This window comes from Strigops habroptila, chromosome 7 (assembly GCF_004027225.2).
Source record: "Strigops habroptila isolate Jane chromosome 7, bStrHab1.2.pri, whole genome shotgun sequence".
Lineage (NCBI taxonomy): Eukaryota > Metazoa > Chordata > Aves > Psittaciformes > Psittacidae > Strigops > Strigops habroptila.
This window is the reverse complement of record NC_044283.2, coordinates 1192120-1218464: the sequence shown is the minus strand read 5'-3', so window position 1 is coordinate 1218464 and position 26345 is coordinate 1192120. Positions and strand designations below refer to the sequence as shown.

The following is a 26345-nucleotide window of genomic DNA, read 5'->3' as shown; positions in this document are numbered from 1 at the left end:
CCCACTGCTGCTTTTGGGCTCAGCCTCATCCCGGAGCGATGAGTTCCTGGTGGGAGCAGCATCCACCACCAGAATGGTCCTTGGGATTTGTTTTATCAAACTTGTTGCCTGCTTGTGCCATCACCCTTCTCCTCCTCATGAATTATTGCTCCTCCATTGCCATCTCCACCCTGTTTGCAATTTTAAAGGCTTTTGGCTTTATTTGTGGATAATGATAAAATTATCCAAGATTACGGTAAAAGTTAAGAGTAGCTGGACCTTGGAAAAGCATTTTTCCCTCTGGAGTCTCATGGGTTTATCTTCAGAGGGCAAAATCCTACAAGGAAAGAAACCACTAAAAGAACCCCAAGTATTTTTTAGGCTTATCCTTGAATTTCCGCCAGCAGGGAAAAAAACAGATTCTTATGGAATTATATGCTGGTGGCTGATTTCTGCCCCTCTCCAGCCCCTCAAAGGGGCATTTTCCCACACTTAGAAAGTAGCAGAAGACTGCTCACATGTGACACTGCTTTGGAGATGCTGAGAGCACCTCAGGGATGCTTTTTCTCTTGGGAAAAGGAGGAGAAGAGTGAGGTGGACAAGGCCTCCCTCTCTGCTGGGCCTGTCTATGGTCAACCCGATGGTTTGGGGGTTCCGAGGGTGGTTTTGGTGGCAGGCTCTGCTGTGGGAAGCTGTTGGTCATAGATGTTGAGAAAGTTGGGCTTGTTCAGCCTGGAGAAGGCTCCTGAAGGGGACACCTTAGAGCAGCTCCAGTGCCTAAAGGGGCTACAGGAAACCTGGAGAGGGGCTTTGGAAAAGGGCCTGTAGGGTCAGGACAAGGGGGAATGGCTTTAACCTGCCAGAGGGGAGACTGAGATGAGCTCTGAGACAGAAGCTCTTCCCTGTGAGGGTGCTGAGGCGCTGGCACAGACTTTTCCCAGAGAAGCTGTGGCTGCCCCATCCCTGGCAGTGTTCAAGGCCAGGTTGGACACAGGGGCTTGGAGCAACCTGCTCTAGTGGAAGGTGTCCTTGCCCGTGGCAGGGGGTTGGAACTGGATGAGCTTTACGGTCCCTTCCAGCCCAAACCAGGCTGGGATTCTATGTGCTTCTCTTAAGTGTCTTTCCATGACCCTAAACCCCCACCCCAGCTGTGATGCCGAGCCCAGCACTGCGCTGCCCGCCACCATCCTGAGAGATGTGTGATGTCCCCCCTCCACGCTGATCTGGGGGGACAAGGGGAGGGCAGCTGCTGGGGAACACTGGAGAGTGTGGCAGGAGTTTTGGGAAGGTATTCTGGGAAGGTGCTTAGTAATGGCGTGCGGCACTTCGGAAAGGTGCTTTTGGGAGACACTTTGGGCAGGTGCTTTAGGAATATGCTTTAGGAAGGTGTTTTAAGAAGGTATTTTAGGAAAGTGTTTTGGGAAGGAGCTCTGGGAAAGGTGCTTTGGGGAGTGGCTTCAGGAACATACTTTGGGAAGGAGCCTCGGGAAGACACTTTAGGAAAGTGTTTTGGGAAGGGGCCTGAGGAAGATGATTTGGGAAGGTATTGTGGGTAGATATTTCGGGGAGGCGCTTCGGACCGAGCCGGGGGGGGACACCCTGAAGGGATGGGGCCGTGCGGGTCGGCGCGGGTCGGCGCGGTGCAGTGCGGGGCTCCGCGGTCACCTGCGCCCCGGAGCCTGCAGTGCCGCCGGCCGCCACCGGGTGGGGCGCCAGGGCAAAGAGTGAGCGGCGGCGGCGGCGGGGGGGGCGCTGGCGGTGCGCACCGGGGGATGGGGGGCTCCTGCTCCGGGATGTACCGGGAAGGGGGGAGCTCCATGGGCTTGGAGGGGGAGTCCCACCACAAAGGTGCACGGGAAGGGGGGGGTCCCTGCGGCACCCAGAAGGCACGGCGGTGCGCGGGGGTATGGGATAGGGGGGTCTCCTTCCACTGGGATGTACCGGTGGGGTGGTGATAGTGGAAATATCCCTTGCCGGGATACACGGGGATGCAGTAAGTGTGTGTGTGGGGGTCCCTGCACTGGGATAGACAGAGGTAGCGGGTCAGCAAGGAGCCAATGGGGATGCACAGGGGAGAGGTGATGGGGGGTCCCTGTCCGGGAGTACCCAAGGAGGGCGCGGGAGAATGGCTGCACCCGTCCCGGGATGCTGCGGGGGGAATCCCGCACCCCGGGTCCAGCCCCGCACCGGGAGATGCGGAAAAGGGGCTCCAGGCCACGCACCCCCCGGGGTCACCCCGAAGTAAAGGGAAAGGGGGGGGTACCCGCTGAATCCTCAGGAGCCGCAGCAGCGATGGGGGGGGGCTCAGCCCCTCTTAGTGCTCCGCAGACTCAAACCAGCTGGGGTGGCTGGAGGGGGGCGAGGGGCTGGTTGGGGTGGGGGGGGAAGTGAAGGAGAAGGGGGGAACTCAATGAACTTTTGTTTTTCCTGTAATCTGAAGCAAATGCTTTGCAAAACTGCCTGGGAGCAGGCAGCCGGATACCTGCCTCTGCCTCCATCGCTGAAGGGGGGACAGGCTGGAAATGTACCCCCGGGGGTTCCCCAGCCTGGATCTCCCCTGTCCTGGAAAGCACTGGTGGGGAAAAGGAGGGGGGGGGGGGGGGGGCCGGGCAATCACCACCACCCTCCAAATAATAGGGGGTGTGTGGGATCTAGCACCCCCCCTAATATTGTGGGGTCAGAAAGTAAATCACTGCAGTGGGCAATGATCACCGGAGCAAATAATTGGGGTGGGATCACTGCAAGTGAGCAAATAATTGGGGAGAGGGTCATTGCAAGGGGCGAATCATTGTAGAACCGTAAATCACTGCAAGGAGGGAAGTAATGGGAGGGTAGCAAGGAGGGAAATGGGGTGGGGGGGTCAGAATCATCATGGAGAGGGTGAAGTGTTGTAAGGAGCAAGTAATGAGGGGGGAGGAATCAATAGAAGGGGTAAATTATTGGTGAGGGGGGGAGTCATTGCCTGGGGCAAATTGGGGGTATGCGTGAGGGCAAATCATTGCCTGGGGCAAATTATTGTGAGGGATAAATCACTGAAAGGGGATAAATGTGGTCATTGAAGGGAGAGATGGGACACTGAGGGTCATTCTTGTGGGGAAAAAACGGGGAATCGCTAAGGGTTAAATACTGGGGGGAGTCATTGTAAGGGGGAAATCATTGTGGGGTAGATCTTGGGCGAGGGAATCACTGCAAGGGAGGAAGTCATTTGGGGTTAAATATTGGGGGGATTATTGTAAGGGAGAATAAGTAAGACTTAAATTATTGGGGGGATCGTTGCAAGGGGGAAATGATGAAGAGTTAAATACTGGAGGGAGCATCACAAGGGGGAATATAAAGAGTTAAATATTGGGGGAATCGTTGCGGGAGGGGAATCATTAAGGATTAAATATTGGGGGACCATAGCAAGGGGGGGATCACCAACGGGGAGTGGGAGTCATTGGAGGGGGGAAATGATGGGGGGGTCACTTCTCATCACTAAGGGTTAAATATTGGGAGGTTGAGGGGAGGGTGATTTGGGTATGGGATTGATTTGGGAATGGTGAGGGTGATTTGGGGAAGGGGGGAGGGTTTGATTTGGGGAAGAGGTTTGATTTGGGAATTGGGGTTGATTTGGGGGAGAGGGATTGATTTGGAGAGCGGAGGGTGTTAGTTTGGGAAGGGAGGGTTGATTTGGAAAGGGGGGGTGAGCGCCGGCGCTGAGCCGCGCTTGCCTCTCCGCAGGCCGAAGGTACGGACGGCGGCAGCGAAGGAGGAGGAGGAGGATGAAGCCGCGGAGCGCGGCGTGACCGGGCTGCGGGCGGCGAGCCAGGGCTTCTCCTCGGATCGGTTCAGCTCTGCTCGGCTCGGTTCGGCTCCGCTGAGCCCGGCTCGGCTCGACCCGCCTCCCCCGGAGCCCTCGGCGTGCGGTGGGTGTGCGGGGGGGAGCAGCCGAGCTGGCGGCCAGCCCAGCCCCGGCTTCCCCGCCTCTATATAAACACCCGGGGACTTTCTCCGCCGCTCCTCAGTGCGAGGGGCCATGCCCGCCGCCCGCCTCCCGCACGGCCGGGGAAAGTCTGGGGCTGACACCGCGGCGTGCGGAGCCCCGCGCTCCCGTGTGTGCAGACAGGGACCCCCACCGGCCTGTCTCGCTCCCTGTGTGTAGATACATGTGTACAGCTACTTAGTTCTTGCAGCTCTCCAGGTCGTGGCTGAATTATTTTATCATTTTTTAAGCTATTTTTTCCAAATCTCGCTCCTTTTCTTTGTTTTTTTTCCTTATTTTTTTTCCCCCTTCTGGTGTGAGTGGCTTTGCCTTGGAAGGGAGCGAGAGCCAGAGCATCTGCACTTGGACTTTTTGGGGGTCTTTTTCCCCCCCCTTTTTTTTTTTCAGGGTTTTTCTTTTTTAATTTTTGCCCTCGAGTTTTTTGCTGCCCAGTTGCCCCCACCCCTTATTCGGGGTCTCTTTCTCTCCCCCCTCCCTCTTCCCTTTCTTTTTCTTTTTCTCCCTTTTTCTTTTTCCCTTTTTTTTCCTTTTATTTTTCCTTTTTTCTCCTTTTATTTTTCCCTTTTTCCCCTTTTCTTCTTTCTCTTTTATTTTCCCCCTTTTCTTTTCCCCCTTTTTCCTTTTTCTTTTCCTTTTTTCCCCTTTTTCTTTTTCCCTTCCCCCTTTCATTTTCCCCTTCTTCCTCTTTTCTTTTTCCTTTCCCCTTTTACTTCTTCCCTTTTTCCTTTTTCTTTTTTCTTTTTTTCTTTTTCCTTTTTTCATTTTCCCTTCCCCCTTTTTCTTTTTCCTTTTCCCCTCTTTCTTCCCCCCCCTTTCTTCCTCTATTTTCCTTTTTCTTTCCCCCCTTTCTTCCCCTTTCCCCCTTTTCTTTACCCTCCCCTCTTCCCCTTTCCTTATTGTGGGGTGTGTTTTTTGCGCCTGTGTCACTCCATCAAGTTTATCCCAACCAAGAACAAAGTTTTCAGAGAGGGACCGAGGAGAAACTACTTTTTGCCACCATCCCCCTCTATTTTCCCCCCTTTTCTCCCGCCTTTCCCCTGCTGTTTCCTGCCCTGCCAGCGGCCAGGGGGGCAGCGGGGCCCCCCCCCGCCCGGGACCCCCCAGGCAGCCCTCACCGTGCGCTCCGCGATCTCCCTCTTCCCGTGCGTGCGGGTGTGTGGGTGCGAGTGCGGTGCCTGTCAAGGGGCTGTTTCTCTCCCCACCCTCCTCCTCCTCCTTCTTCCAAATATGCTTTTTGCAAGTTTTGATCTCGTCTCGGCACTGGCTACCCTCGCGGCGTGCCTGGTGTCGCTGACTTTGCTGCTGGCCGTGTCCCAACAGCTGTGGCAGCTCCGCTGGGCTGCCACCCGCGACAAAACCTGCAAGCTACCAATCCCTAAAGGCTCCATGGGATTCCCTTTAATCGGAGAAACCTTCCACTGGCTCCTGCAGGTAAGGAGGATTCCCTTCCCTTCCTTCCCTTCCTCCCCTTTCCCCTTGGAAGGTGGGCTGGGACAGGCTCTATTTCTATTTTATAAGGCTTTTTTTCCTTCTTCTTCTTTCGATTGCATCATGCGGCCAGCCGGGGAGGTAGAAGGGGTTGGGGGGGGTCATGGTGGGGAGATACACGGGGGGAGCCTGGCCCGGCTCGGCTTGCCCCGGAGCGGCTGCCGCGCTGCGCTCCCCGCCGGGGTTGGGGAGAAGCCAGAGAGCAGCGAGGGAAGCCGAGGGGTCTCCCCCGTGCTGCCCAAAACCTCCTTTTCTCCTCCCTTCCCTGCATAAATCCTTGCAAAAAGTAATGAACTATAATAACGCCGGGGGTAGGAGGGACCCCCGGGGGTCCCCGGGTCCCGTCCCGCTCCCCGGGGCTGCTCCCGTCGGGTTCGCACCCACCCGGCTCGGGTCCAGTGCTGGGGGAAGCCCGCGGAGGTAATCGTTAGATTAACCCGGGATTAACCTTGCTAAATGCTGAACAGCGGCGGGCGGAGCGGGATCCCCCTCGGACCGCGTTGCGAGAGGGCGATTGCCAAGAAAATAGAGGAAAAAATAGAAAGAAATAACAAGAAAAGAGGCAGCGAGGGGTGCCCCGGTTTAGGCAGGGAGGGGAGAGCCGGGCTGAGGGCACCCCGGGGGCTCGCACAATCCCGGGAGGGAACCCCCGAGGGTTTCCCACCTCCTCCTCCTCCTCCCAGGGCAGGATAAAAATAAAGAGTAAAGCAAACAGGAGCCTGGCGAGGATGCTCCCGCCGGCAAAGGTCGCGTTTCATTGACGGCACCGCCGAAGGGGACGGGCGGAATCCGAGGCCGCGAAGGGCAGCTCGGGCCCGGCTGCGAGGGCTGCGGTGTCCCGGTGTCCCTGTGTCCCGGTCCCCCGTCAACGGGGATGCCCAGAGGTGGGAGTCCGGAGCCCCGCTCCCCACCGACCCTTTCCCTACCAGTGGCGGCGAAGGGGTTAACAGCCGGCTCTCAATAGGGCTTTATTTTTTAAAGAAATTTATCAGATTTTTACAGGGGGGACCAGAAAAGGGTTCTCGCTTTTCCACACGCTCCGTCCAAACAGAATCCAGGGCTAAAAATACAAAATTTTTTGTATAAATTGGACTCCATTCGAAAGTTCTCCCACATAAAGGTCCTCTTTGTGCTGCCCTGGAAATGGTGTACAAATAACTCTTTATTAATGCCACAAAAAGGACTTTAATTATATTTACGCAGATCAAGAAACAGGGTCACCTGAACATCTAAAATTCACAACCGCGCTTTTGTTTCAAAATAAACACACGCGTTCCCCGCCCGGCACCGGGGCTCCAGCGCTCGCAGCCATTCTCCCCGCTCGGGATAGAGGGGGAGGGATTTGGGGGACCCCCCCTTCCTTAACCCTGCGGCTCCATCCACCTCCTCGCCGATAAAAACCTCCCGGAGCATGTGGGAAAGTTATTAAAGGCTCTTTAAATCTGGAGATTTACTTAGGCAAATTGCAGCCTTTCGAGTAAATTCAGGCTGGGAGAATTGGGAAAAAAAAAAAAAAAAAAAAAAGGAAAAAGAAAAATGGGGGGGGAGGAAAAGAAAAGGGAAAAGGGGAAAAAAAGGTGGGGGGAGAAAAAAAAGGATAAAATATGGGAAAAGGCGGGGGGGAGAAGACGGGGGGGGGGGAGGAGGGAAAAAAGAAAAAGTTTAAAAGTGCCACGGGAGCTAAAGGTAGAAGTAAAAGGGAGGAGGAAGGCACCGACCTCCGCCGGGAGGCGCGGGCAGCGCCGGGCGCCCCGTCGGAAGGAGCCGGGCGGTCCGCGGATGGGATGTCCGGGTTATCCCGTTCCCCTCCATTTCCCTCCCCGCGATCCGCCCCATTACCCCCTTAAGCTTCACCCATGGGGATCCCCATAACCTTCCTATCACCCCTCCAAGCTTCAGTTTTGGAGATCCCTGCAACAACCCCCCCACTACCCCCCATAGCTTCTCCGTGGGGATCCTCATACCCCCCCATCACTCTTCCAAGCTCCACCCGTGGGGATCCCCACGCGTGTGTGCCGTGCGGTAACACCCCGTCCACGCGTGTTTCTTCCTCCTCCCATCCCCGCAGGGCTCCTGCTTCCAGTCTTCCCGTCGAGAGAAGTACGGGAACGTTTTCAAGACGCACTTGCTGGGGCGGCCGCTGGTGCGGGTGACGGGCGCGGAAAACGTGCGGAAGATCTTAATGGGGGAGCACCACCTGGTGAGCACCGAGTGGCCGCGCAGCACCCGCATGCTGCTGGGGCCCAACACCGTGGCCAACTCCATCGGCGACATCCACCGCCACAAGAGGAAGGTGAGGGGCGTCCACGAGTGACCGCGAACCGGGAATGGGGATGGGGGACACACACGGGACACGGGGTCGCGCCTGAAGTGGGGGAACCCCTTCCCTTCATCCTCTTCATCCCATACTCGCCTTTCCCACCGCAGATCCCCCCTCCACGTGTGTGAGTGGTCCCGCGTGGGTCCGTCCCCCCCCATCCGTGTCCGCGCTCGATGCCTTTGAGGAATTTAAAAGGGCGATGATAGAGTGTGGGGAGAGTCACACATGGGGATGCACCGCAGGGTGCTGCTAAGATTGGAGGTGCTGCCCCTCTCCAACCCCATTAACCCCGTCACTATGCCGCGCCCCCCCCCCCCCCCCCCCGCCTCCCCAAGCCAGGGACATGCGTGTCGGGGGCTGAGCGGCGAGCGCGGTCCCGCAAGGCTCTTAAAAGGGCGATGAAACCGGTGTGGGGGGGAATGGAATGGAGGAGGAGGGCACAGTGAAGCGCGGCCCCCCCCCCCCCCCCCCCCCCCCCATTTCCAAGCTCTGCCGTGGGGGAGTGTTGCAGGGAGACCCCGCAGGGTTTGTGTTTGTTAGGGGGGGTCTCATGGTGCTGAGAGTTGTATTGGATTTTAGGGGAATTGGGGTGCTGATGGGGGGGACTGAGCTGGTTGAGGGAGAGCTGAGACCCTCCTGGGGCTTTGCCTTGTCCCTCGGTGGTCCTGGGGTCAGACCCTCCCTACATCCCCCCAAGGCAGACCCCAGGGAGGGGTGTCAAGCCCAAGCAGATGTGGGGGTTCATCCTCATGTCCCCCCATAAGTGAAGGCAATGGTAGAGGTGACCAGGCTGGTGTGGCAGCAGGGACAATGGCTTTTGCATCCTGTCCTCCATGGGACAGGCTCTTTCTGAGCTGGGTGGGGGCAGGCAGCAGATCTGGGGTGAACGCGATGTGTCCCCCCATCGCTGTGGGGTGGAGATGGCATTGCTGGCACAGAGCGTGGCACTCAGCACCAAAAGGCTGTCCCTGTCTTTGCAATTACACTGCAGTTTGCTTGGGATACTTCTTGTTTTATCCTTAAGGAATGAGATATGTTTCCCAACTTTGTTGTCAAAGAGAAAGGGCAATAATTCACGGGGTTCCCTCCGTCATGGAGCATAATATGTAGGAGGAGAGTTGCAGGGAAATGGGGAGCAATCCACTTTCCTGTGGTGGGAGGAAGGCAACAGCTTTGGCTCCTATTTATTCCCTATGAAGTGAGGGTTAAACAGCAGCAGTGATTTGAAGGTGCCTCAAAGCTCCTTTGCTGCTTCTTTTATCTTCTGCACAGTCAGATAATATTTTGCTACTGCAAAGCGGGCAACTGAAGGCCTTTGGTTGCCATCGCCTTAATAAAACCACGGAATTCCGACCTCAGGAACAGGCACCGGGGGAGGCGAGGGGAGCGTGGGTGATGGGAACGGGGTCATGGAAAAGGGAGGCCTGACCTCTGTGGTATCCTGATGGACTTGTAATTTGTACCACAGCTCAGATGGGGAGTGCCAGCAGTAGCAAGGAGCAACACCAGCAGTGTAGAAAAGGAGGAGCCTCTTTCCCTTGATATTTATAGTTCTCACTTTTATGCTTTTTTCCAAGTGGGAAACACATGTCCCACCCTAACCTGTGAATCTCAATGCTTTTGCATTTTTCTGAGTCCAAAGGCTGGTCTGGATCTCTGTTCTCCTCCTCAAAACCTTTTAACCTCCCCAATTTTTGGCATCATACACGATCCCAAGCTGGCAAGGATGCTAATTCCTGCCTAAGGGATGTCTAGAAATCTCCTCAGAACAGGTACATGGGCAAAACACCATCCCAGGATGAGCCTTGCTCCTGCTCACGTGCCCTTGAGCGCCTTGAGCTCTGGTTTACCTGTGAGCAAGCCCTTTCCTTGGATAAATTGTGCAGGATGCAAAAGTAGCTCATTATTTTTTAAGATTTCTCATTCATTGGTGTGAGGTGGGGTGCAGCTGATTCCCTTCCCTCTGAAAGCAATACCTTTACTTGGTCTCCTCCTAATTCCTGTTTTCACAGAGCCGAGCATCCCGTGCATCACATACCCAAGGGTGCTCCCCGAGCCCAGCAGCTGCTTGTTTAAAGAGCAGTTAGGGAACTGGAGGAAGATCTTTTTGTGAATGCTTTTTTTGTACCTCTTTAGTCAAAAATGTAGCTTTTTACTCATAAAGGTTCTTAATATACAGATTTTCTGGAGACTATTTTGTTCTTACCCTGTTTCCCTCTTCAAAGTACATTAAGATGGCACTTAGGGACATGGCTTAGTGGTGGACTTGGCAGTGTTAGGTTTACAGTTGGACTCAATGATCTTAAAGGTCTTTTCCAACCTGAAGGATTCTATTATTCTGTGCCAGGTAAATCACTTGGAGTTACGTTTTCCCCTATGCAAACCACCCCTTGCCCTGCACTGAGTTGTGCACACAGAGATAAGGAGAACCTGCTTCTAATGGGAAGAAAACAGATCATTTTGTTCTTGCTGAGATTGCGATGACCAGATTAAAGCTTTTTCCAGGCCAGGTCCCGTCTACCAGCCGGTGTCTTTGGAGTTCATTAGACCTGAGCTTTTGTTGTGTTAAATGATGTTGACTTTTAAGTCTCCCCACCCGGCTGCTGAGACTCAGGTCCCACGAGGAAACACAAGGTTTAAGACTGAGGCTTGCTCCTTCTAGGCAGTTCTTCCTCTTAGATACCCCATCCATATCTTCCTTTTGACCCGCTGGGGAACTGAGCAAAGAACTTGTTGGCAGAAGGCAGTGTTTTTCACAGAATTCACCAACTTTTGTAGTAAGGATCTAATAGAAATAGTAAAAGAATCAGAGTAGTCTGAAAGCACCATGTAGAAGAGCAGTAGTATTTCCTGAGAAACCTTTTAGGTTGTTGATAATCCAGTTTAAAGCATTGTGGGGCTTTCTGGAGCACTCTCAAATCCTGTTTTCTACTTCATCTCTGAGCTTAAGCCTTTGCTTGCTTGAGAAAGTGGTTTCTCCTTCTCTGTTCTTACCAGAAATTGTACATGGGGTATAATGTCTCATGAAGCTGCTTGCAGTGAGGATGGTAGCCAACACAAGGAAAGATGGAGTGTGAAACCCCATGGGCTCACCCTCTACTGTGACTCCAACCACTGGGGTCATCTCTAGCTCTTGTTCCATCAACACTTACATGGTTACCACCTGTGATAACTCATCATCATCTTTCCAAAAGCCAGTGGAATTGCATTTGCAACGGCACAGGCAGGTAGTTTTTCATCATTCCCAGGCAATTGAGCCGTGGTCCCCTCTTGGTGGGACAGATTGCCACTGAGATATGAAGATAAGCTCTAGCAAAGAGCTTTAAACCTAACATGTTCTTGCACGGTGTTTCTGGTAGCATGCCATTGAAATCAGCTGTTTTCCTGGCCATGTGTTGTGAAGCTTTCCAAAGAGTTTTAGCTCTTCAGTGCAACTTCAAGACCAGCAAATTGCAGCTATCACCACTGGATCTGCTGTAGAACACTTTGCCCATGACAGTGATGGGATCAGAGCTGGGCTGGACAACTCAGTCTCTGGAGCTCTTGGGTTTTCTCTTTCCCTATCTCAGCTTGTCTTCAGGATCTTGTGTGAATTCAACATCCCCTTCCATCAAGTGGATGAATATCCTCTTCTCCATCCCTGGGCTGCCAGAAGCTTTAAGCTTGTACGTTAAAGGACCCTGAGATGCTCAGGAGGAACAAAGCCATATTAACAAGCTATGGTAGCTCTCTGCTTTCCCATCCCCTGTTTATTAAAGCTCCCCTGCAGGAGGCTGTCAAAGGTAATACAAATTGGAGAAAACTTCCCCCTTTTGGGAAATGAACTTTCCAATTATTAGAGAGGGACTAAAGTCAACTTTCTGCAGGGATGTGACAGCTTGTGGGGCAGGATGGAGGGCGAGAGCAGGCTGGGAGCAGGGCTTGCCTGTGTCAGGGTATTGCTTTATTGCAGATGTCATCAGCATTGGCTCTGTCCTTGGCCTGAGATGAAGCTGGTCGATAAGAACAGTTTACAAGTAGTAAACAAAAGGAACCCAAAACTCCTAAACCACCCTCCTGAGATAAATATCTACTGAGAGGCTGTTACAGCTCTTGGGTCATGAAGTTTATGTTGATGTCAGAGAAGGATCTGGGCCACCCGTGCTGCTGCTTGTTCCTCCATGATGGCATTTTGGTCTCAAAACCACTTTGCAGGTTACTGGCAGGAGCAGCCACGTTGCCCTTGCATCTGGCTGAGTACGGGCAGGTCTTCGCTGGGCCTTTTTAGTGGAAGATCCCTGACCCTCCCTATCACATAAAGGAGTGATGTTGTCCCTTGGGATCAGATGTGACATGTCCTAGGGGAGGGGAGCGCCTGCTCTCCTGTGTTATCCCATTGGGAAGGGGTGACTGGGGACGGTACCTGGCTGAGGGTGCTCCTTGCTCCATGTGCTGGTGCTCTCCCCATCCTGCTCTGGATTTGGTGCCACCTCCGCCATTCCCTGTCCCAGCCTGGCTCTTCACTCAATCCTTTTCACATCTAGCCCTAGATCTGTCCTTGTAGCCGTCTTCAGTTCCCATTTCTACCTGTGAGCTCCCATTTCTACCCATGAAACCCCAGTGAAGTCAGTGCAGTTGCTCCAGGTTTACCATGTGTGTCTTTTGGAAGTGTCAATATGAGCTGTAATGAAGGGAAAGGAATTCTGCTCTTAGGCAAGGTGATAGCGTGTGCTCTGCTTTTATGGGATGTGAGGCCAGCGGGAAGCTGAACTATAGCAAGCAGAGAGGGAGGCACTCCTGTGAGGGACCCCAGCATCTCAGTGGAGAAGGAAATGGGAATTGGAAATGGCCAGGATGCACAGCCCTTAGGTTTTAGGTCGAGACAGAGCAGCGCCTGGGGCCAGGAAGGAGTTTCCCTGTGCAGGATACGCGCTACGGTGCACGGGGAAGGTGGGACTCAGACTTTCCTCGGAAGCATCCAGCCTTGGCAGGAGAGTGCTGGACTTGCCGGGCTCGTGCTCTTGTTCCAGCATAGTAATCCCAAAATAGGCACAGCTGGCTTAAAAAAGGAAAAGAAAGAATAAAATAAAAGCAATCCGTGGGCTGGGTAGACATCCTAGACCCGGAGACTCGAGGAGGAAGCAGACAGTGGTGCAGAGAAACGGCCTGTTTTGTCTCACTGTCCAAAACTACATCATTCATTAACACACCACAATTAATGTTCTGCCTCGGAGGCATACAAGTGTTGAGCTTATTAGCACCAAGTAGAAAGGTCTGAGGCTTTAATATAGTTTGCAAGAGGATTAAGAACACAAAAGGGGCCATAAATTTACAGCCAAATATAAACCAGCTGCTGTGGGCTGGACTGGGGGGGGAGGAAGGGAGGGAAGGACGGGGATGGGGGAGAGGGGAGGGAGGAGGAAGGAGGGATGGGAGGCGGCGGGAATGTACCTTTCACACTACAAAAACCCTGAATCAAGTTGTTATGAGGGTTTTTTAGTTGCTTTTTCTTTCCTTTTCTGCTTTTTTGCATTTAAACACAACCCCACCACCCTCCTCTGTGTGACTTGTAAATCCCACTGTGGAAAAGAAACCATCCCCTTCCATCCAACCCCCCCAAAATCATATCAGTCGCCTCAAGCGGGCTGGATTCCAGCTGCCATTGGAGCTGGCCCAGCTCCAGGCACTTCCCAGCGTGTCCGTGTCAGGCTGCTGCCCCTTTGAGCTTTAATCCATAGGCAAAAGCCACTGGAGCCAGAGAAAAGGCTTTCATTGATGGAGGAGGGTTCCCGCTCGCGGTCTTGGGGAGGAATTTGTCAGCTAAGTTGGCTCATTGACTTTAGACCAAGGAGCGCTGTCATCTACAGTGGTGTAAATCCAGAGTAATTCCAATGGATTAAAAGAAAAAGCCACACAAAGCACAGGCGCTCCTGGCTGGGAGACAAATTTCATGCACTTTTCGTAGCACCTTCCACCCCAAAATACCCTGCAAGGTCAGACCCTGCTTTGGGAAGCTGGGCTGAGTGGTTACAGCCCACTTAACATAGGCTTTTCTACCTTCTGTGTAATCTGGGATAGAAGTGTGTCCCAAATTTCATCCCATCCAGATGAGGGGGCACAGAGAAGATGAAAGGGACTCTTCCTGGAGAGGGACACTTCATCAGGGACTGTAGTGATAGGAGAAGGGGCAATGGGTTCAAGCTGAAAGAGGGGAGATTAAGGTTAATATAAGGAAGAAGCTCTTCCCTGTGAGGGTGCTGAGGCGCTGGCACAGGGTACCCAGAGAAGCTGTGGCTGCCCCATCCCTGGCAGTGTTCAAGGCCAGGTTGGACACAGGGGCTTGGGGCAACCGGCTCTGGTGGAAGGTGTCCCTGCCCGTGGCAGGAGTTTAGAACTGGATGATCTTAAGGTCTTTTCCAACCTAAACCATTCCATGATACTATAAACCCCTCCTTGGGCTGCAGTGCTCTGTGCTGAGTGGAACTGCAATCTGCAGCCCACAGCTCTGCATGGGTCCAGGCTCTGCTTCTGAGTGGGAATGGGGGATGCCAGGAGCTAATCCCAGAAATGGGGGAGAGCCTTTCAGACTCAGGATCCATCCTACACTGTCTTTGTGTAGCTTTGGTGATCCACTGCATCATATTCCATCCTTCCAAACAGCTCGAGTAACCTGCTAAGTTGTGGTTTGTAATATTCAGCTCATCCCTCTGGGGACCGAGTGCATTGTTATGGATTAACGATGCTCTCCATTCCTTCTCAGCTGGCACTGCTGCTACTAAATATATCTCCCTGTCAACCAGCCTGCTCTTCAACTTTCTCCCCTTAAATTTTGTGGGGTGCCCTTGGGTCATCTCAGCCCTTGTCATCTCCTCCCTGGGCTTAGTTTAAGGCTCAGAAGACGCCTCATTGATAGTCTGCAGGAGCTCATGTGTTGAAAAGCAGGGACACCTCTGCACCCTCAGATGTGTGCTCATCCCCATATGATGCATGGAGCTCTCTCAAGACCTTACTCGGGATTTCAGCAGCAGAGCTGATAGAGGAAATGCTTTTCCAAGCATCTTCCCACATTTTTTCCCAAGACACCAAATGTGTTCAGCTAGGTGTATTTATTTCACTTTTGGATGGAGTGGGCTGCACCATGGCATGGTTGTTTCCCTCTCATCCTCTCTGAGCGTGGCCACCTTTGCGGTCTGCTCCTCTCCCAGCTTGTGGAACACTTGACAGGACCAAGCACTAACTGCTCCCATGGAAGAGCACTTCTGGTTTCTTTGCCAAGTCTGGCTTTACCTCCAGGAGAGTCCATGCTCTGGGTTACTTAAATGCATGGGGTCCATTCCCTTTAGTCCCCCTTTTATGCTCCAGGAAGATGCGGGGGGGGACAGGTACATCAAAAAGGGGACTTTTCTTGTAATATTTCTCCTCCGTTGGTTCCACAGTGGTGGACAGGGCACTATCCCTGCTGCCCGGGCAGGCTGCTTCTCTCCTCTTTAGCTCTGGGTAGACTCTTATCTCCACAGCAAAGATATAGGATTTAGTATGTTATCCAAACCAAATGGGATAGCCCATCCCTGCTGGACCTGGCCCTGTGATGCTGGTGAATGGCAGCTCTGATCATGTGGCTGTGTGCCTGGTGGGTTTGCAGGATGCTCCTTCTCCACAGCTCCAGCCAAAGACATCAGCCACAGACAGCGGTTGCATTTCCTGTTGGACCTCTTCGTGTCCAGCTGATCCCACATTTCTAATCCCTTCTGGCTGGACACAGCTCCCATTTTTTTGCCACGCTATCCATTGATGTGACACCTTCTTCCTCTTTCCCTCTCTGTGTTTGATTCCCTCCTTGAAAAGCGGTGACAACATATAAGGTTGATTTTACTCTCCTCAAGTGCACTAGTTCCTTGTGCACTTGGAGCAGCACTTCAGAGGTGATGTAAGCACAGAGATGCTGAAGAATTGCAGTGTGTTTAGGTATTTGGATGTGGCTTTGAGCAATCTGGTCTAGTGGAAAGTGTCCCTGCCCATGGCAGGAGGTTGGAACTAAATGAGCTTTAAGGTCCCTTCCAACCCAAACCATTCTGTGATTCTATGATCCCCATAAAATGGGCTAAGCAGCCTAAATTGCTGAATGGAACTGTTTGCCTTTTGCTGCTGACAGCATTGATTTTTGAGACACAAGGCATTTTTCAGATGGGGATGCTGAGGCAGATATAGGGTGTCCTGCTTGTTCCTTGCTCTGCCCCTTAGCCTGTACATCAGCCTGCTAAAGGGTTTGGGATCAAAAGCGAGGTCTCTCATGCCGTGTGGAGGGTTTTGTAGGAGAGATGCTCTGGACATGGAGATGTTTGACCCACGGGGAAATGCGGTGCTTGAGCTCATTATTGTCCTGAACTCGAGTGGAAATACAAAATGCTAGTTTCTCACAACACTAGATGTAAAATAATGCCAAAACTTAGGCATATGGGCAACCCTGAGAGGTGCATGATTATCATAACGTGTCCCAAGAATGCTGAAATGATCTTCACATTTTTTTTTTCTAGCACATTTTTTGACGAATCATTCCAATTTCAGTGAAACTGCCTTTTGCAAATGTACTCCGTTCCTTTTCTTCAGCTGGGCTCAGTTTTGAGGCTCCAGCTACTGTAACCACCACTCCCTTTTGGATGTGGGTCACAGCATTCTTGGGGCTCTTGCACTGCTCCTTGGGAGAGGTTGCTGCCTTCATCTCCCCCAAGACACCCAAACTCCTCATCTGCATGCAGTGCTATGCTTTGATGAGCAAAGCCAGCGTTTCTCATTTTGCATGGTTGTGAGCTGGAACTCTTTTCCCTCTCGGTAGGCTTGGATTTCTCCCATGATGGAGCAGGCAGGAGACCATGGAGTGGTCCATGTGCTCCATTTTCCAATTACAGCATGGGGAAAAAAGGAATCAGCTCTTTGCTGTGTGCCTGTGAAAGGCAAAGCCCTTTATAAATAGACAGCAGGGTGTCAGGGGTTTGTGGAGGTCCTCTCCTCTTTGCAATGCCTTGTATAATGTTCACAACTGTGTTTGCTGTGTTTTCCCTTTGCTCACGCTCCCAGTACCAAGACAGCCTCTTGCCCATGAGGCTTCTCATCCCATTCCAAAAACATCACAGTTTACACGGCTTTTGTAGCGTGGCAGTGGGCTCCATGTCTGGCAGCCCTGTGTTTCATGCCAGAGAGAGGCAGACATCCATTATAACGTGGCGACAGGACAGGGCTGGGACAAACACCGCCTGGTCTTTTGAAATGTAGGAAGAAATAGTATGTCTCCAGGTTGAGACACTGGCGTTGGAATGGCCAAACCGCTGGTGGGTGCCAAAGTGGTTGGTTGAAAACCATCTCCATGCTCATCGTGCCTTCATTTGGTCGGGCCAGCGGCTCTGGCTGGTGTGGGCTGGATGAGATGCAGGTGTCTGATCCCAAAGCGTAAGTTTTCCTTCTGCAGGGAAGGAAAGAAACGCTCCATTCCCTCTTTGCCATGCTTGTGTGATGGTTGGGAGCAGGACACCTGCAAATCATGGATGACAGAAGGCAGGGGCTGAACATGGTGCTTGGAGAGGCTTCAGCACAACCAAGGAGGAAGGAGGGTTAACACAGAGAGAAGCATTGTCCCTGCTAGCTCCTCACCACCCCAGCCACTTACTAAAGCCTTTGCTATGCATGAAAACACTGGGTTGAAGCTCAGGCCTCTTCACTTGAATGTTCTCTCCTCTTTGGTGTAGTTTAAGGATTGGGCTGCAGTATTATCCAGCTGGTACCGGGTGGCAGTTCGCTATCCCACAGAGCTGGACCTCTCCAGGAGATCCTGGGGCTGAGACACTGGGATGGAATTTTTTGCCTTAGGAAAACCATAAATCTTTAAATATCCTGTTTCCACTGTGCGGTGTATTCGGAGGTTTCCAGCCAGGCTCGCTGGGTGGTGGTGTCTCCCTTGGCGCAGGGTGAGTGCATGTGTACGGGTGTAAACGAATGTCCTTGGACAGAGCAAACCCCAAGACTTGGCTTTTTCAGGACATATCAAAAATGTGAAAGGATGGGGACTCTTTCCAGCATCCCCCACATTCCTGGCCACTGCATTGGCACTGTCATTGAGGCCACCCGGCCAGACCCCCGCTGCAGCTGGGGTATGGCAGCTCGGTGTTAGCAAAGCCGAGCATCCCCTTATGGTTGATTTTGTCTCTTGGAAGCTCTGGAGCAAACTTTTTATGCGCCGATGCTCATTGGCTTTTGCCTTGTCTTGCTCCGTCGAGCGGCCGAGACGTTCGTCTCGGCTTCACTAGAGGGCGCAGGAATTTTAGGCTAGAAACGCGCGGAGGTTTGTCGGGGAAAGTTGGCTGCCTTTCCTCCTTTTTAATCAACTGGAAAGATGCAGGGTTGAAACTGGAGGTGGACTGGAAGGGGATCCAGACTTGCGTCTGGCTGGTGAAGGATCTGCTGACATCTGGGGATTAGGCGGTGTGGAGCGCAGCGGCGGCGAGCGGACGGGACGGTGCAGTGTGGCCGGGACATACAACGTCCCGTCCATGGCCAGGAGCTGGCAGGCTCCAGCAGATGTGGGGCGGATCTGGCCGGGGCTGGAGGGAGCCTGAGAGCAAAAAGGACAGCTTAAAAAAGAGCCAAAGACCCCCCAAATCCCCCCCAACCTCCCAGTGCTAAATCCTTCCCCTTTTTCAGGGCTGGGCAGGTGCTGCGGTTGACATCCACAGGGCCTCAGTCTTCTCCTCCTGAGGATCCTCTCCTCTGGCCACCTTTCATTGCACATCATTCCTTGGGGATAGGGATTCTTCTCTTCAGAGTATGGCTTGGTCTGCCAGGATGCAGGTTCTCTGCACCACTGCTACAGTTTTGGCACAGTGGGGCCAGAGGCATTTCTTGGGCTGCTGTACTTTTTGCATGGTGCAGGGGATTTCTGAGCACTTGGCCTGTGGGAGATGCTTGTCAGAGCCCGGGGGTGGACCAGGGTTTGCCCCAGACGCCATCTCCATTGGGAAGGTGTCTCCAAGCAGGGCTGCAGCCTTGGTACTCCCTTAGGTAGAAGGCTGTCCCCTCATCGGCTCTGCTTTTGGCTGGGAAACTGAGCTCACGGGAAGTGTTTGGGAGGAGTGAGGTTAGTTCACTGGGAAGCTTCTGTACTTATTCCCAAACCCAAGGGGCAGATGCCAGCTGGATGGGAAACATTTGGTGTCCCTTCACCGGCCCCACTCAGGAGGTTCCTGTCCCACCCCTATGGAGCAGCTTGTGGCTGCCAGCCCTCCTCCAGCCAGCACTGCATCAATGCCTGGTGTCCCTGCCATGCCCCCCAGGATCCATCCTTTTCCATCTCCCTTCACACCTTCTCCAGTCAGCGGAGGAACTCAGCTTTAGCACCTCCAGCTTCTCTTTTCCAAGCGGCTACTTTTTCATCCCCCCACGCTGGCAGCTCTGCCTGAGCATCGCTGCCCTTTCCAGGCTTAAAAATAGCTTGTGAAGTGCAGGGAGGTGGCAGGAAGCAGCAGCCGCACCGTCTCGCGCCCTCGCCATGATCTCGCCACCCCGCTGTTCATTCATTCACTCATTCATTCATTCCTCCCTTCTCTTCATTCATGCCTCCACTCTGCATTGCCATCCGGGGACTGCTGTCTGTCTGTCTGTCTGCAGGCAGATCTGTCTGTTTCTTTCCCATGCCGTTTGCATGCTGGTATTTCCATCGGGAGCCTCCGAGCTCGGCCCCACTGTGTATCATGTGATGAGTTTTACTCAGGGCTCAGCCCAGTGCATTATGAAGTGGCTCTTGTCGAGCCTCCTGCCTGGGGGCTGCAAGGGGACAGAGGTGTTATTTCACCAAACAAACTCCCAGTGAACGATGTGCATTAGCAATGAGGGGTCGCAGCCAGGAAAAATATTACCCTTTCCCTTTGAGTGCTGACTGCGGAGGAAATTCCTCACATTTTACAGCTCCAGCGAGCCCGGCGCTCATGGAAAGAGGGGGTGGCTTTGATTTCTCTCCTCTTTTGATAACTTTGCAGCCCCCCCACCATGCATTAAGCCCCCTCTGGGAACTGGCCACCAGTGGAGGCTACACCAGCTTGCAGCTCCCTCCTTGGGAGCCTGTTTTGATTTGATTTGCCTGGAGGCCTGGCATGTGGCGGTGCATGTGTGCGTGCTGCCATGCAGGCTCCTCATGTGTCTGTGTGTCTGTGTGCTTGTGTGCGTAGGTTAATAAAATATAAACAAACAGCACTTTTTCCTCTGGTGCACTCTGGGAGGGATGCGGCCGGGGATGCCGAATGAAAGCGTGTGCTGTGGGCTGCGCCGGGGAGGGCTGAAGGGACATTCCTGGCATTGCTGAGCTCCTCGTGCAACGTGGGCCGTGGCCCAAATTGGAGTAAGGAGACATTAGCATCAGGGACCTGGGGAGGTCCACTCCTGCGCAGTGTTTACTCGCAGAGCTTAAATTAATAGTGTCTGCTGACATCAGGGATTTTTTCCTGGTTTCCCAAGGAAATGAGCCATGTGCGAGCGCAGCCTCTGCATATGCATGTGCTTCTTTTCCCCACTTGAACCCCTGTCTGAGCTCAGCTAGATTGCACAGAGATCCTAAATGCCTCAAAATACTTATCTTACTCAGTTTTTTTACATGTATTAACAAAGGGCGGTTGATAGGTGGGAGAAGCTGGCAACGCTTCCTATTGAGAGAAAAGCTTGTGTGTGTTTGCCTGTGTGCGCAACCATGTTAGCCAGCAGAGAATCCCCATGGAAAAGATGTATTAGTAGCATCCAAGTCATGGGGTGAATGTAACTGACAGCCATGGGACATGGAGTTGTGGGAAAGCAGGTTCCATCCATCCTGCTGTGCATGAGGTGAAGCGTTTCCTTCTATCTCTGGTTAGCACTGCGTTATTGCCCACCATTTGTGGTAGATGCGCCATCCCTGGAGACATTCAAGGCCAGGGAGGATGTGGTTCTGAGCAACCCGATTCTATGATTTGTGATGGTTGTAGTGGAGATCAGCTAATATTTCTCCATCAACCTTTTTGGCAGCTATTTAAGGAATTGGTGATTCTGGATAACGAATTCTGCATGATGGCATCTGCTCCGCATGGGAGACCTGTGATATCAGTTTTGGTGGGCAGAAGCTGGTTGCTAGAGAAAGCAAAGAGTGTTAGGGCTGTGTAAAAATCTCTGCTTGCTCTCTGTTGTAGGTTTTCTCCAAAATCTTCAGCCATGAAGCACTGGAGAGCTATCTCCCCAAGATCCAGCTGGTGATCAAAGACACTCTTCGGGCCTGGAGCAGCAACCCTGAGTCCATCAACGTCTACCATGAGGCCCAGAAGCTCACCTTCCGCATGGCCATCCGTGTCCTGCTGGGCTTCCGCATCCCCGATGAGGAACTCAACCGCCTCTTCGAGGTCTACCAGCAGTTCGTGGAGAATGTCTTCTCCTTGCCTGTGGATCTGCCCTTCAGTGGCTACAGGAGGGTAAGAGATTTGGGCCCAGTCCTCCACTCGCCGATAACACCAACCTGGGATTAATGGGGTGGTGGCTAATCCCCACCTCTACATGTTCTCGAGTGGGATGTCTTCTCACACGCTGACCTCTAGAAGTGAGTCCATTTTGGGCTACAAAGTCCTATTTGGGTGGAGTGGAGAGGAAGATCCATTCATAGCCTTTTAGAGTGCTAGGGACTGTGGTTTGATGCAAGGGAGGATGCAGTCAGGACTTGCCCAGGTTTAATGAGCAATTTCTCCTCACCTGTAACTGGTAGTTTTGCTGCATTTATTTGTTTGTGGGACCCTTCTCCTGTTAATTCCCTCCTGTCCCCAGGGCAAAACAGGTCAGTGGACATCCAGATTCCAAGAACTATTCTATTTTTTTGATGAATGAAGCAAAATGAAAACAGAATGAAAAACACTGACAAAAAAATATATTTCTTTTCCATGGGCAATTTTGGTAACATAAATATGTGGTTTAAAATCTGTTTTTTGTGATTATCACTGCGAATTTTGTCAGTGTTGTTTGACCATGGGATGAGCCCAACCATTTGTCACCCTGAAGCATCTGCAGCAGCAGGTTAACCCGGTGCAGCTGCCCTCAGATAGGAATTGCTTTACTGAGACCAGGTGATAAAATTGCTTGGGAAGCCCATTACGCTCCTGGGAAGAGGATCCTTTCGGATGAATTGACTTTCCTTTGAGAGACAATTTTCCCAGGGATTGCCATACATCCCAGGGTGAGCTGGAGGCCTGTGAACTGGTGCAATACTGGGGCTCCCACATCAGACCTATCATTTGCACATAGGTGCTGATTACTCCTGCCTATAATTTCGCCTACTTGGAGTTTACTCCTCCTGCCCAGGGGACAGCTTTAGCATCTTTATACTTCTCTTTGAGCATCTGCAACTGCAGTTGTATTACTTGGATATGCTGTCCTGAGCACGTCTCCAGCTCCTGGGGATGCTGGGCTGGGGATGGTGATGCTAACGTTGTGTCCTGTGTGGTCTGATGGTTTCCTGCTCCACAGGGCATCCGGGCACGTGAGACACTGCAGAAGGGGCTGGAGAAAGCCATCCAGGAGAAGCTGCAGAACACGCAGGGCAAGGACTATGCCGATGCACTGGATATCCTGATAGAAAGTGGCAAAGAGCATGGCAAGGAGCTAACCATGCAGGAGCTGAAGGTAAAGATCTTCCCCATGGTCTCCCCGTGCTTGCTGTGCCCAGGGCTGGGGCTCCCTGAAAAGCAAAGCATGAACTGCTGTAAAGAGGACTTTTGGGGGCAGACCTGAGGTGACCAGTGAGTACTGGGGAACCACAATGTGTGGTTGGAGCTGCAGGTGAATCCTGGTGTAGTGGATTATGGTGCCAAAAGCCAGTTGCCTTCTTAGGGGGCATATTGAGTTGCAGGACACTTAGCCCTTTATATAAAGCATTTCCAGGGAATACCATAAGACAGTACAAGTTTGCCAAAGCTTTCAGCCTTGGCCAGATTAATCTCCTTATGGTGCCTCCTTTGCAGGGTGTATGACCCCTTGGCATGTTGTTATCTACAGCAGGGTATTGGTATAACTTGTCCTCCATGTGCTGTCAAGAGACATCCCCAGAGTCTTTTTGTTTGCCTGTCTGGCCCTCAGCATCCTCCAAGGCTCTGCAGGCACCTTCCTGTGGTGGGTGTCCAAGACCTGTGCCTGGATATGGAGAGACCTTGCAGTTAGACCTGATCAGGCTGGAGAGCTGTTGGGAAAAGAACTGCCCCATGGCAGCCTGTGTGCCTGTCCCTTGATGTGCCATAGTTGTTGGTCTGTCTATCTGCCCATCCCCTGTGTCTTACCCTGGCTTTGCTCTTGCCTTTCAGGATGGCACCCTCGAACTCATCTTCGCCGCCTATGCCACCACTGCCAGTGCCAGCACCTCCCTGATCATGCAGCTCCTCAAGCACCCCCGGGTCCTGGAGAAGCTGCGTGAGGAGCTGCGCAGCAAAGGCATCCTCCACAATGGCTGCATCTGCGAGGGCTCCCTGCGGCTTGACAACATCAACAGCCTCCAATACCTGGACTGTGTCATCAAGGAGGTGCTTCGCCTCTTCACCCCCATCTCTGGGGGGTACCGGACAGTGCTGCAAACCTTTGAGCTGGATGTGAGTATTGCCATCTCTCCAGGGTGCGGCTACACTGTGAGCTCCCCAAAACAGCCTTGTTGTTGCATGTTATTGCAAATCTTCCTTGAGCCTGGCTTAGATGAGACCTCAGGGAGGATGAATTAGGTCCTGCTGGTGATGGGAGGTGGAATTGGTGCGGATTCAGAGTAGAGTGACGAGATCTGGCCCATGGCAGGGAAGGGATGCGCTTGAGCTGTCAAAGAGGAGACAGGCGTGATGCTTCAAAGAGCAACTCGTGACAGTGTAAGACGCCAAAATCTGAGCTGGGGTGTGGCAAGGGAAAGGTTTACTGCAAAGGGCATCTCCAGGCTGCTGGATGACAGGCGGATTACTCACCGCAATGGCTGGAATTTCCTACTAGCAAAACAAAATCTTGAGACATGGCTTGTCGCTGTAAATCCTACTAATGTAATGATTTGAGTCGGAAACCTTTTAAAATGCTCAGGGGATGATAAATCCACCCCATTTCTCATCGCCCAGGCCCTGACATGTGCGTTGGGCGTTGGGCTGACAGGAGGCAGGGTGTGAGTAAACCCATGGGATGCTCTGGGGAGCTGCTTCCCTCTCTGCTCGGCGGCAGTCGAGCACCATGGGGTTCCTGGTAGGCGACTCCTGCCAGCGACCACAAAGCAAATAAACAACAATGGATCATCCAGTGGGTCCCTGGAATAGAGGCAGGAATAACCTCAGGATTCCCATCTCCTAGCTCTTTACGCTGCACTTTCTGGTTTTCTTTTAAGTCTGCATCATGATCAAGTAATAAACCCAAAGAAAAAGGGAAAAAGCAGACAAAGCAAAATGGTTTTATTTTGTCCTCTTGCTCCCTCTTTCTTTACGGTAGGGTTGACTTTGGCTTTCTCTTCACCCTTTCCCTCTTCTCTGCAGGGTTTCCAAATCCCCAAAGGATGGAGCGTGATGTACAGCATCCGGGACACCCACGACACTGCCCCCGTCTTCAAGGACGTGGATGTCTTCGACCCTGACCGCTTTGGGCAAGGTCGAAGCGAAGACAAGGATGGCAGGTTCCACTACCTCCCCTTCGGAGGAGGCGTACGGACCTGTCTGGGCAAGCACCTGGCCAAGCTCTTCCTCAAGGCATTGGCCATTGAATTGGCCAGCACCAGCCGCTTTGAGCTTGCCACCAGGACTTTCCCCAGAATCACCCTAGTGCCCGTGGTCCACCCGGTTGATGGACTCAAGGTCAAATTTTTCGGACTGGATTCCAACCAGAATGAGATCCTGACAGGGACAGATGCCATGCTGGGGGCGACGGTGTAAAGCCCATGCTGGCGGCGCAAGGGATGGGCAGCCGGGGGATGGAGGGGTGGGGTGGGGACAAGGGGACGAACAGGAGGGGAGGAGAGAGGGATGAGAAGCTTCTCCACGATGCTCACTTCGCAGAACCTCCAGGTCAGGACTGCTTTGTCCACCGGTGAAGCTGCCAAAACCATTCTGCTCTTCCCACGGGGAGCGGAGAAGGTGTCGTCGTGTGTCTCCTTTCATTGGAAAGGAGGAAAGAGTCGCAAAACCCGAGTTGAGCTGGGATGTCTGACCATACACAGTATCTAAATATTATAAATATATATATATAAATATCTATAAAACACTTCTGCTGCGAGGAGGAGCGGTGCAAAGGCCCGGCTGCAGGAATGGCTTTGGAAATCAGCCCATGATCAGAGGTCTGGAGTGCCGAGGTGGCTCTCAGGTGGCCTCTGATCTTTTTCTTTTAACAGTGTTAAATTAGCTGGTGATAACAGTGTTTTTGGTTTTTTATTTGTGGCTTTGTTTTTGTTTTTTTTTTCCCATTTGTTTGGTTGTGTTTTTTGTTTCGGGGCATTGGAGGCTTTCCTTGGCAAGGGCGAGACAAGTGATGCCCATTCCCATCCCCTATCCGGGGCAAGCTGGGGAGGGGTAGCTGCCATTTTGCCTCTGCTATGGGACCTAAAAACCCTGTGGTGTCTTGTCTGGGGCTGAATGGCTGGTGAGCCATCCCTCTGAGGCCTTGGACAAGTACATATCTGCATTTGGGGCTCTGGGTAGGGGAAGGGGTGTCCTTTTTGTTCTCGTTGAGTTTCCTGCTGCTGCTACACGGCCTGTGTGCACCCATTCCCCCGCCACAGCCCCTCACCAGCCCCTTTCCCATGCAAAGGCACTGGTTTTGGGGGCATTTTGTGGTGCCTTTGTTCTCTTTCAAGGTGCAGGCACCAAACTGCATGGCCCTGCCTACCCACCATTGCTCTGCAAGCACCGGGGCACTGCGCAAAGCCACCCCACTCAGAGCTGCTCATTTTAGTGTGTCCTCTTCCACAGGAGGCATTTGCATTAAAGGTGATCTCTATAAATAAGCCAACATCCGCATTGTTTGTCTTGTGTCTGGGTTTTGTTTGGCGATGGGAAGAGCTCAACAGGAAGGAGAGTGAATGGTAGGATCTTTGCAAGCTGTTGGCCCCATCCTACCACTAACCCAGAAGAGGGACCCTGCCCAAAGCTTCTCCAGCACAAGCAAGCGGCCACCAAGGTATCTTGCATTTGGTTTGCTGGGTGGGTTTCTTTTATTTTCTTTATTTTTTGCATGCAAGAGGCTTCTGCGTTGAGTGTGAGATGGGTGGCTTGTGTGGAAAACAGACGTGGCCTTGCAGGTGGGTGCAGAGCAAAAGCTCCACAAGCGCCCCAACAGGTGTTTGGTCCAGGCCAGAGCCAAGCACCAAGTTGGGAGATCCCTCTCTGACCTGAGGCATCTCTGCTTATCCTGCCCCACTCCTCTCCCATCTCCTGCCCTCCGTGGTAGAAAGACCAACACAAGGACAATGGTTGAGACCTCTCCTAACTGTGATGGGAAAAATCTTGTGCTTGGGTGAGCAGCTTGGCTTTCAGCTTTAAAGGTGTCCAGATAAGTCAGAGGGGTTGAAATAAGAAAGGGCGAAGGGGCAGATGTGGCTTACCAGAT

The 26345-nt window shown here is 52.6% G+C and overlaps 1 protein-coding gene across 1 annotated transcript; it reads left to right on the top strand.

Annotated features, from left to right (window-relative positions):
- The first annotated feature begins 5186 nt into the window (after positions 1–5186).
- LOC115610863 (cytochrome P450 26B1) lies at positions 5187–25756 on the top strand. The gene is made up of 6 exons (XM_030492933.1): positions 5187–5392; positions 7518–7742; positions 20948–21223; positions 22266–22421; positions 23096–23377; positions 24284–25756. Exons 1-6 carry the CDS (start codon positions 5189–5191, stop codon positions 24674–24676), a joined length of 1536 nt encoding a protein of 511 aa, XP_030348793.1. The 5' UTR covers positions 5187–5188; the 3' UTR covers positions 24677–25756.
- The last annotated feature ends 589 nt before the right edge of the window (positions 25757–26345 follow it).

What these genes read in the sequence shown, in the direction of transcription:
- LOC115610863 (XM_030492933.1), top strand. Translation starts at nt 5,189, where the DNA reads ATGCTTTTTGCAAGTTTTGATCTCGTCTCGGCACTGGCTACCCTCGCG. An exon ending in CCTTCCACTGGCTCCTGCAG is followed by an intron (nt 5,393 to 7,517) that starts GTAAGGAGGATT and finishes CCATCCCCGCAG; the next exon opens with GGCTCCTGCTTCCAGTCTTC. An exon ending in TCCACCGCCACAAGAGGAAG is followed by an intron (nt 7,743 to 20,947) that starts GTGAGGGGCGTC and finishes TCTCTGTTGTAG; the next exon opens with GTTTTCTCCAAAATCTTCAG.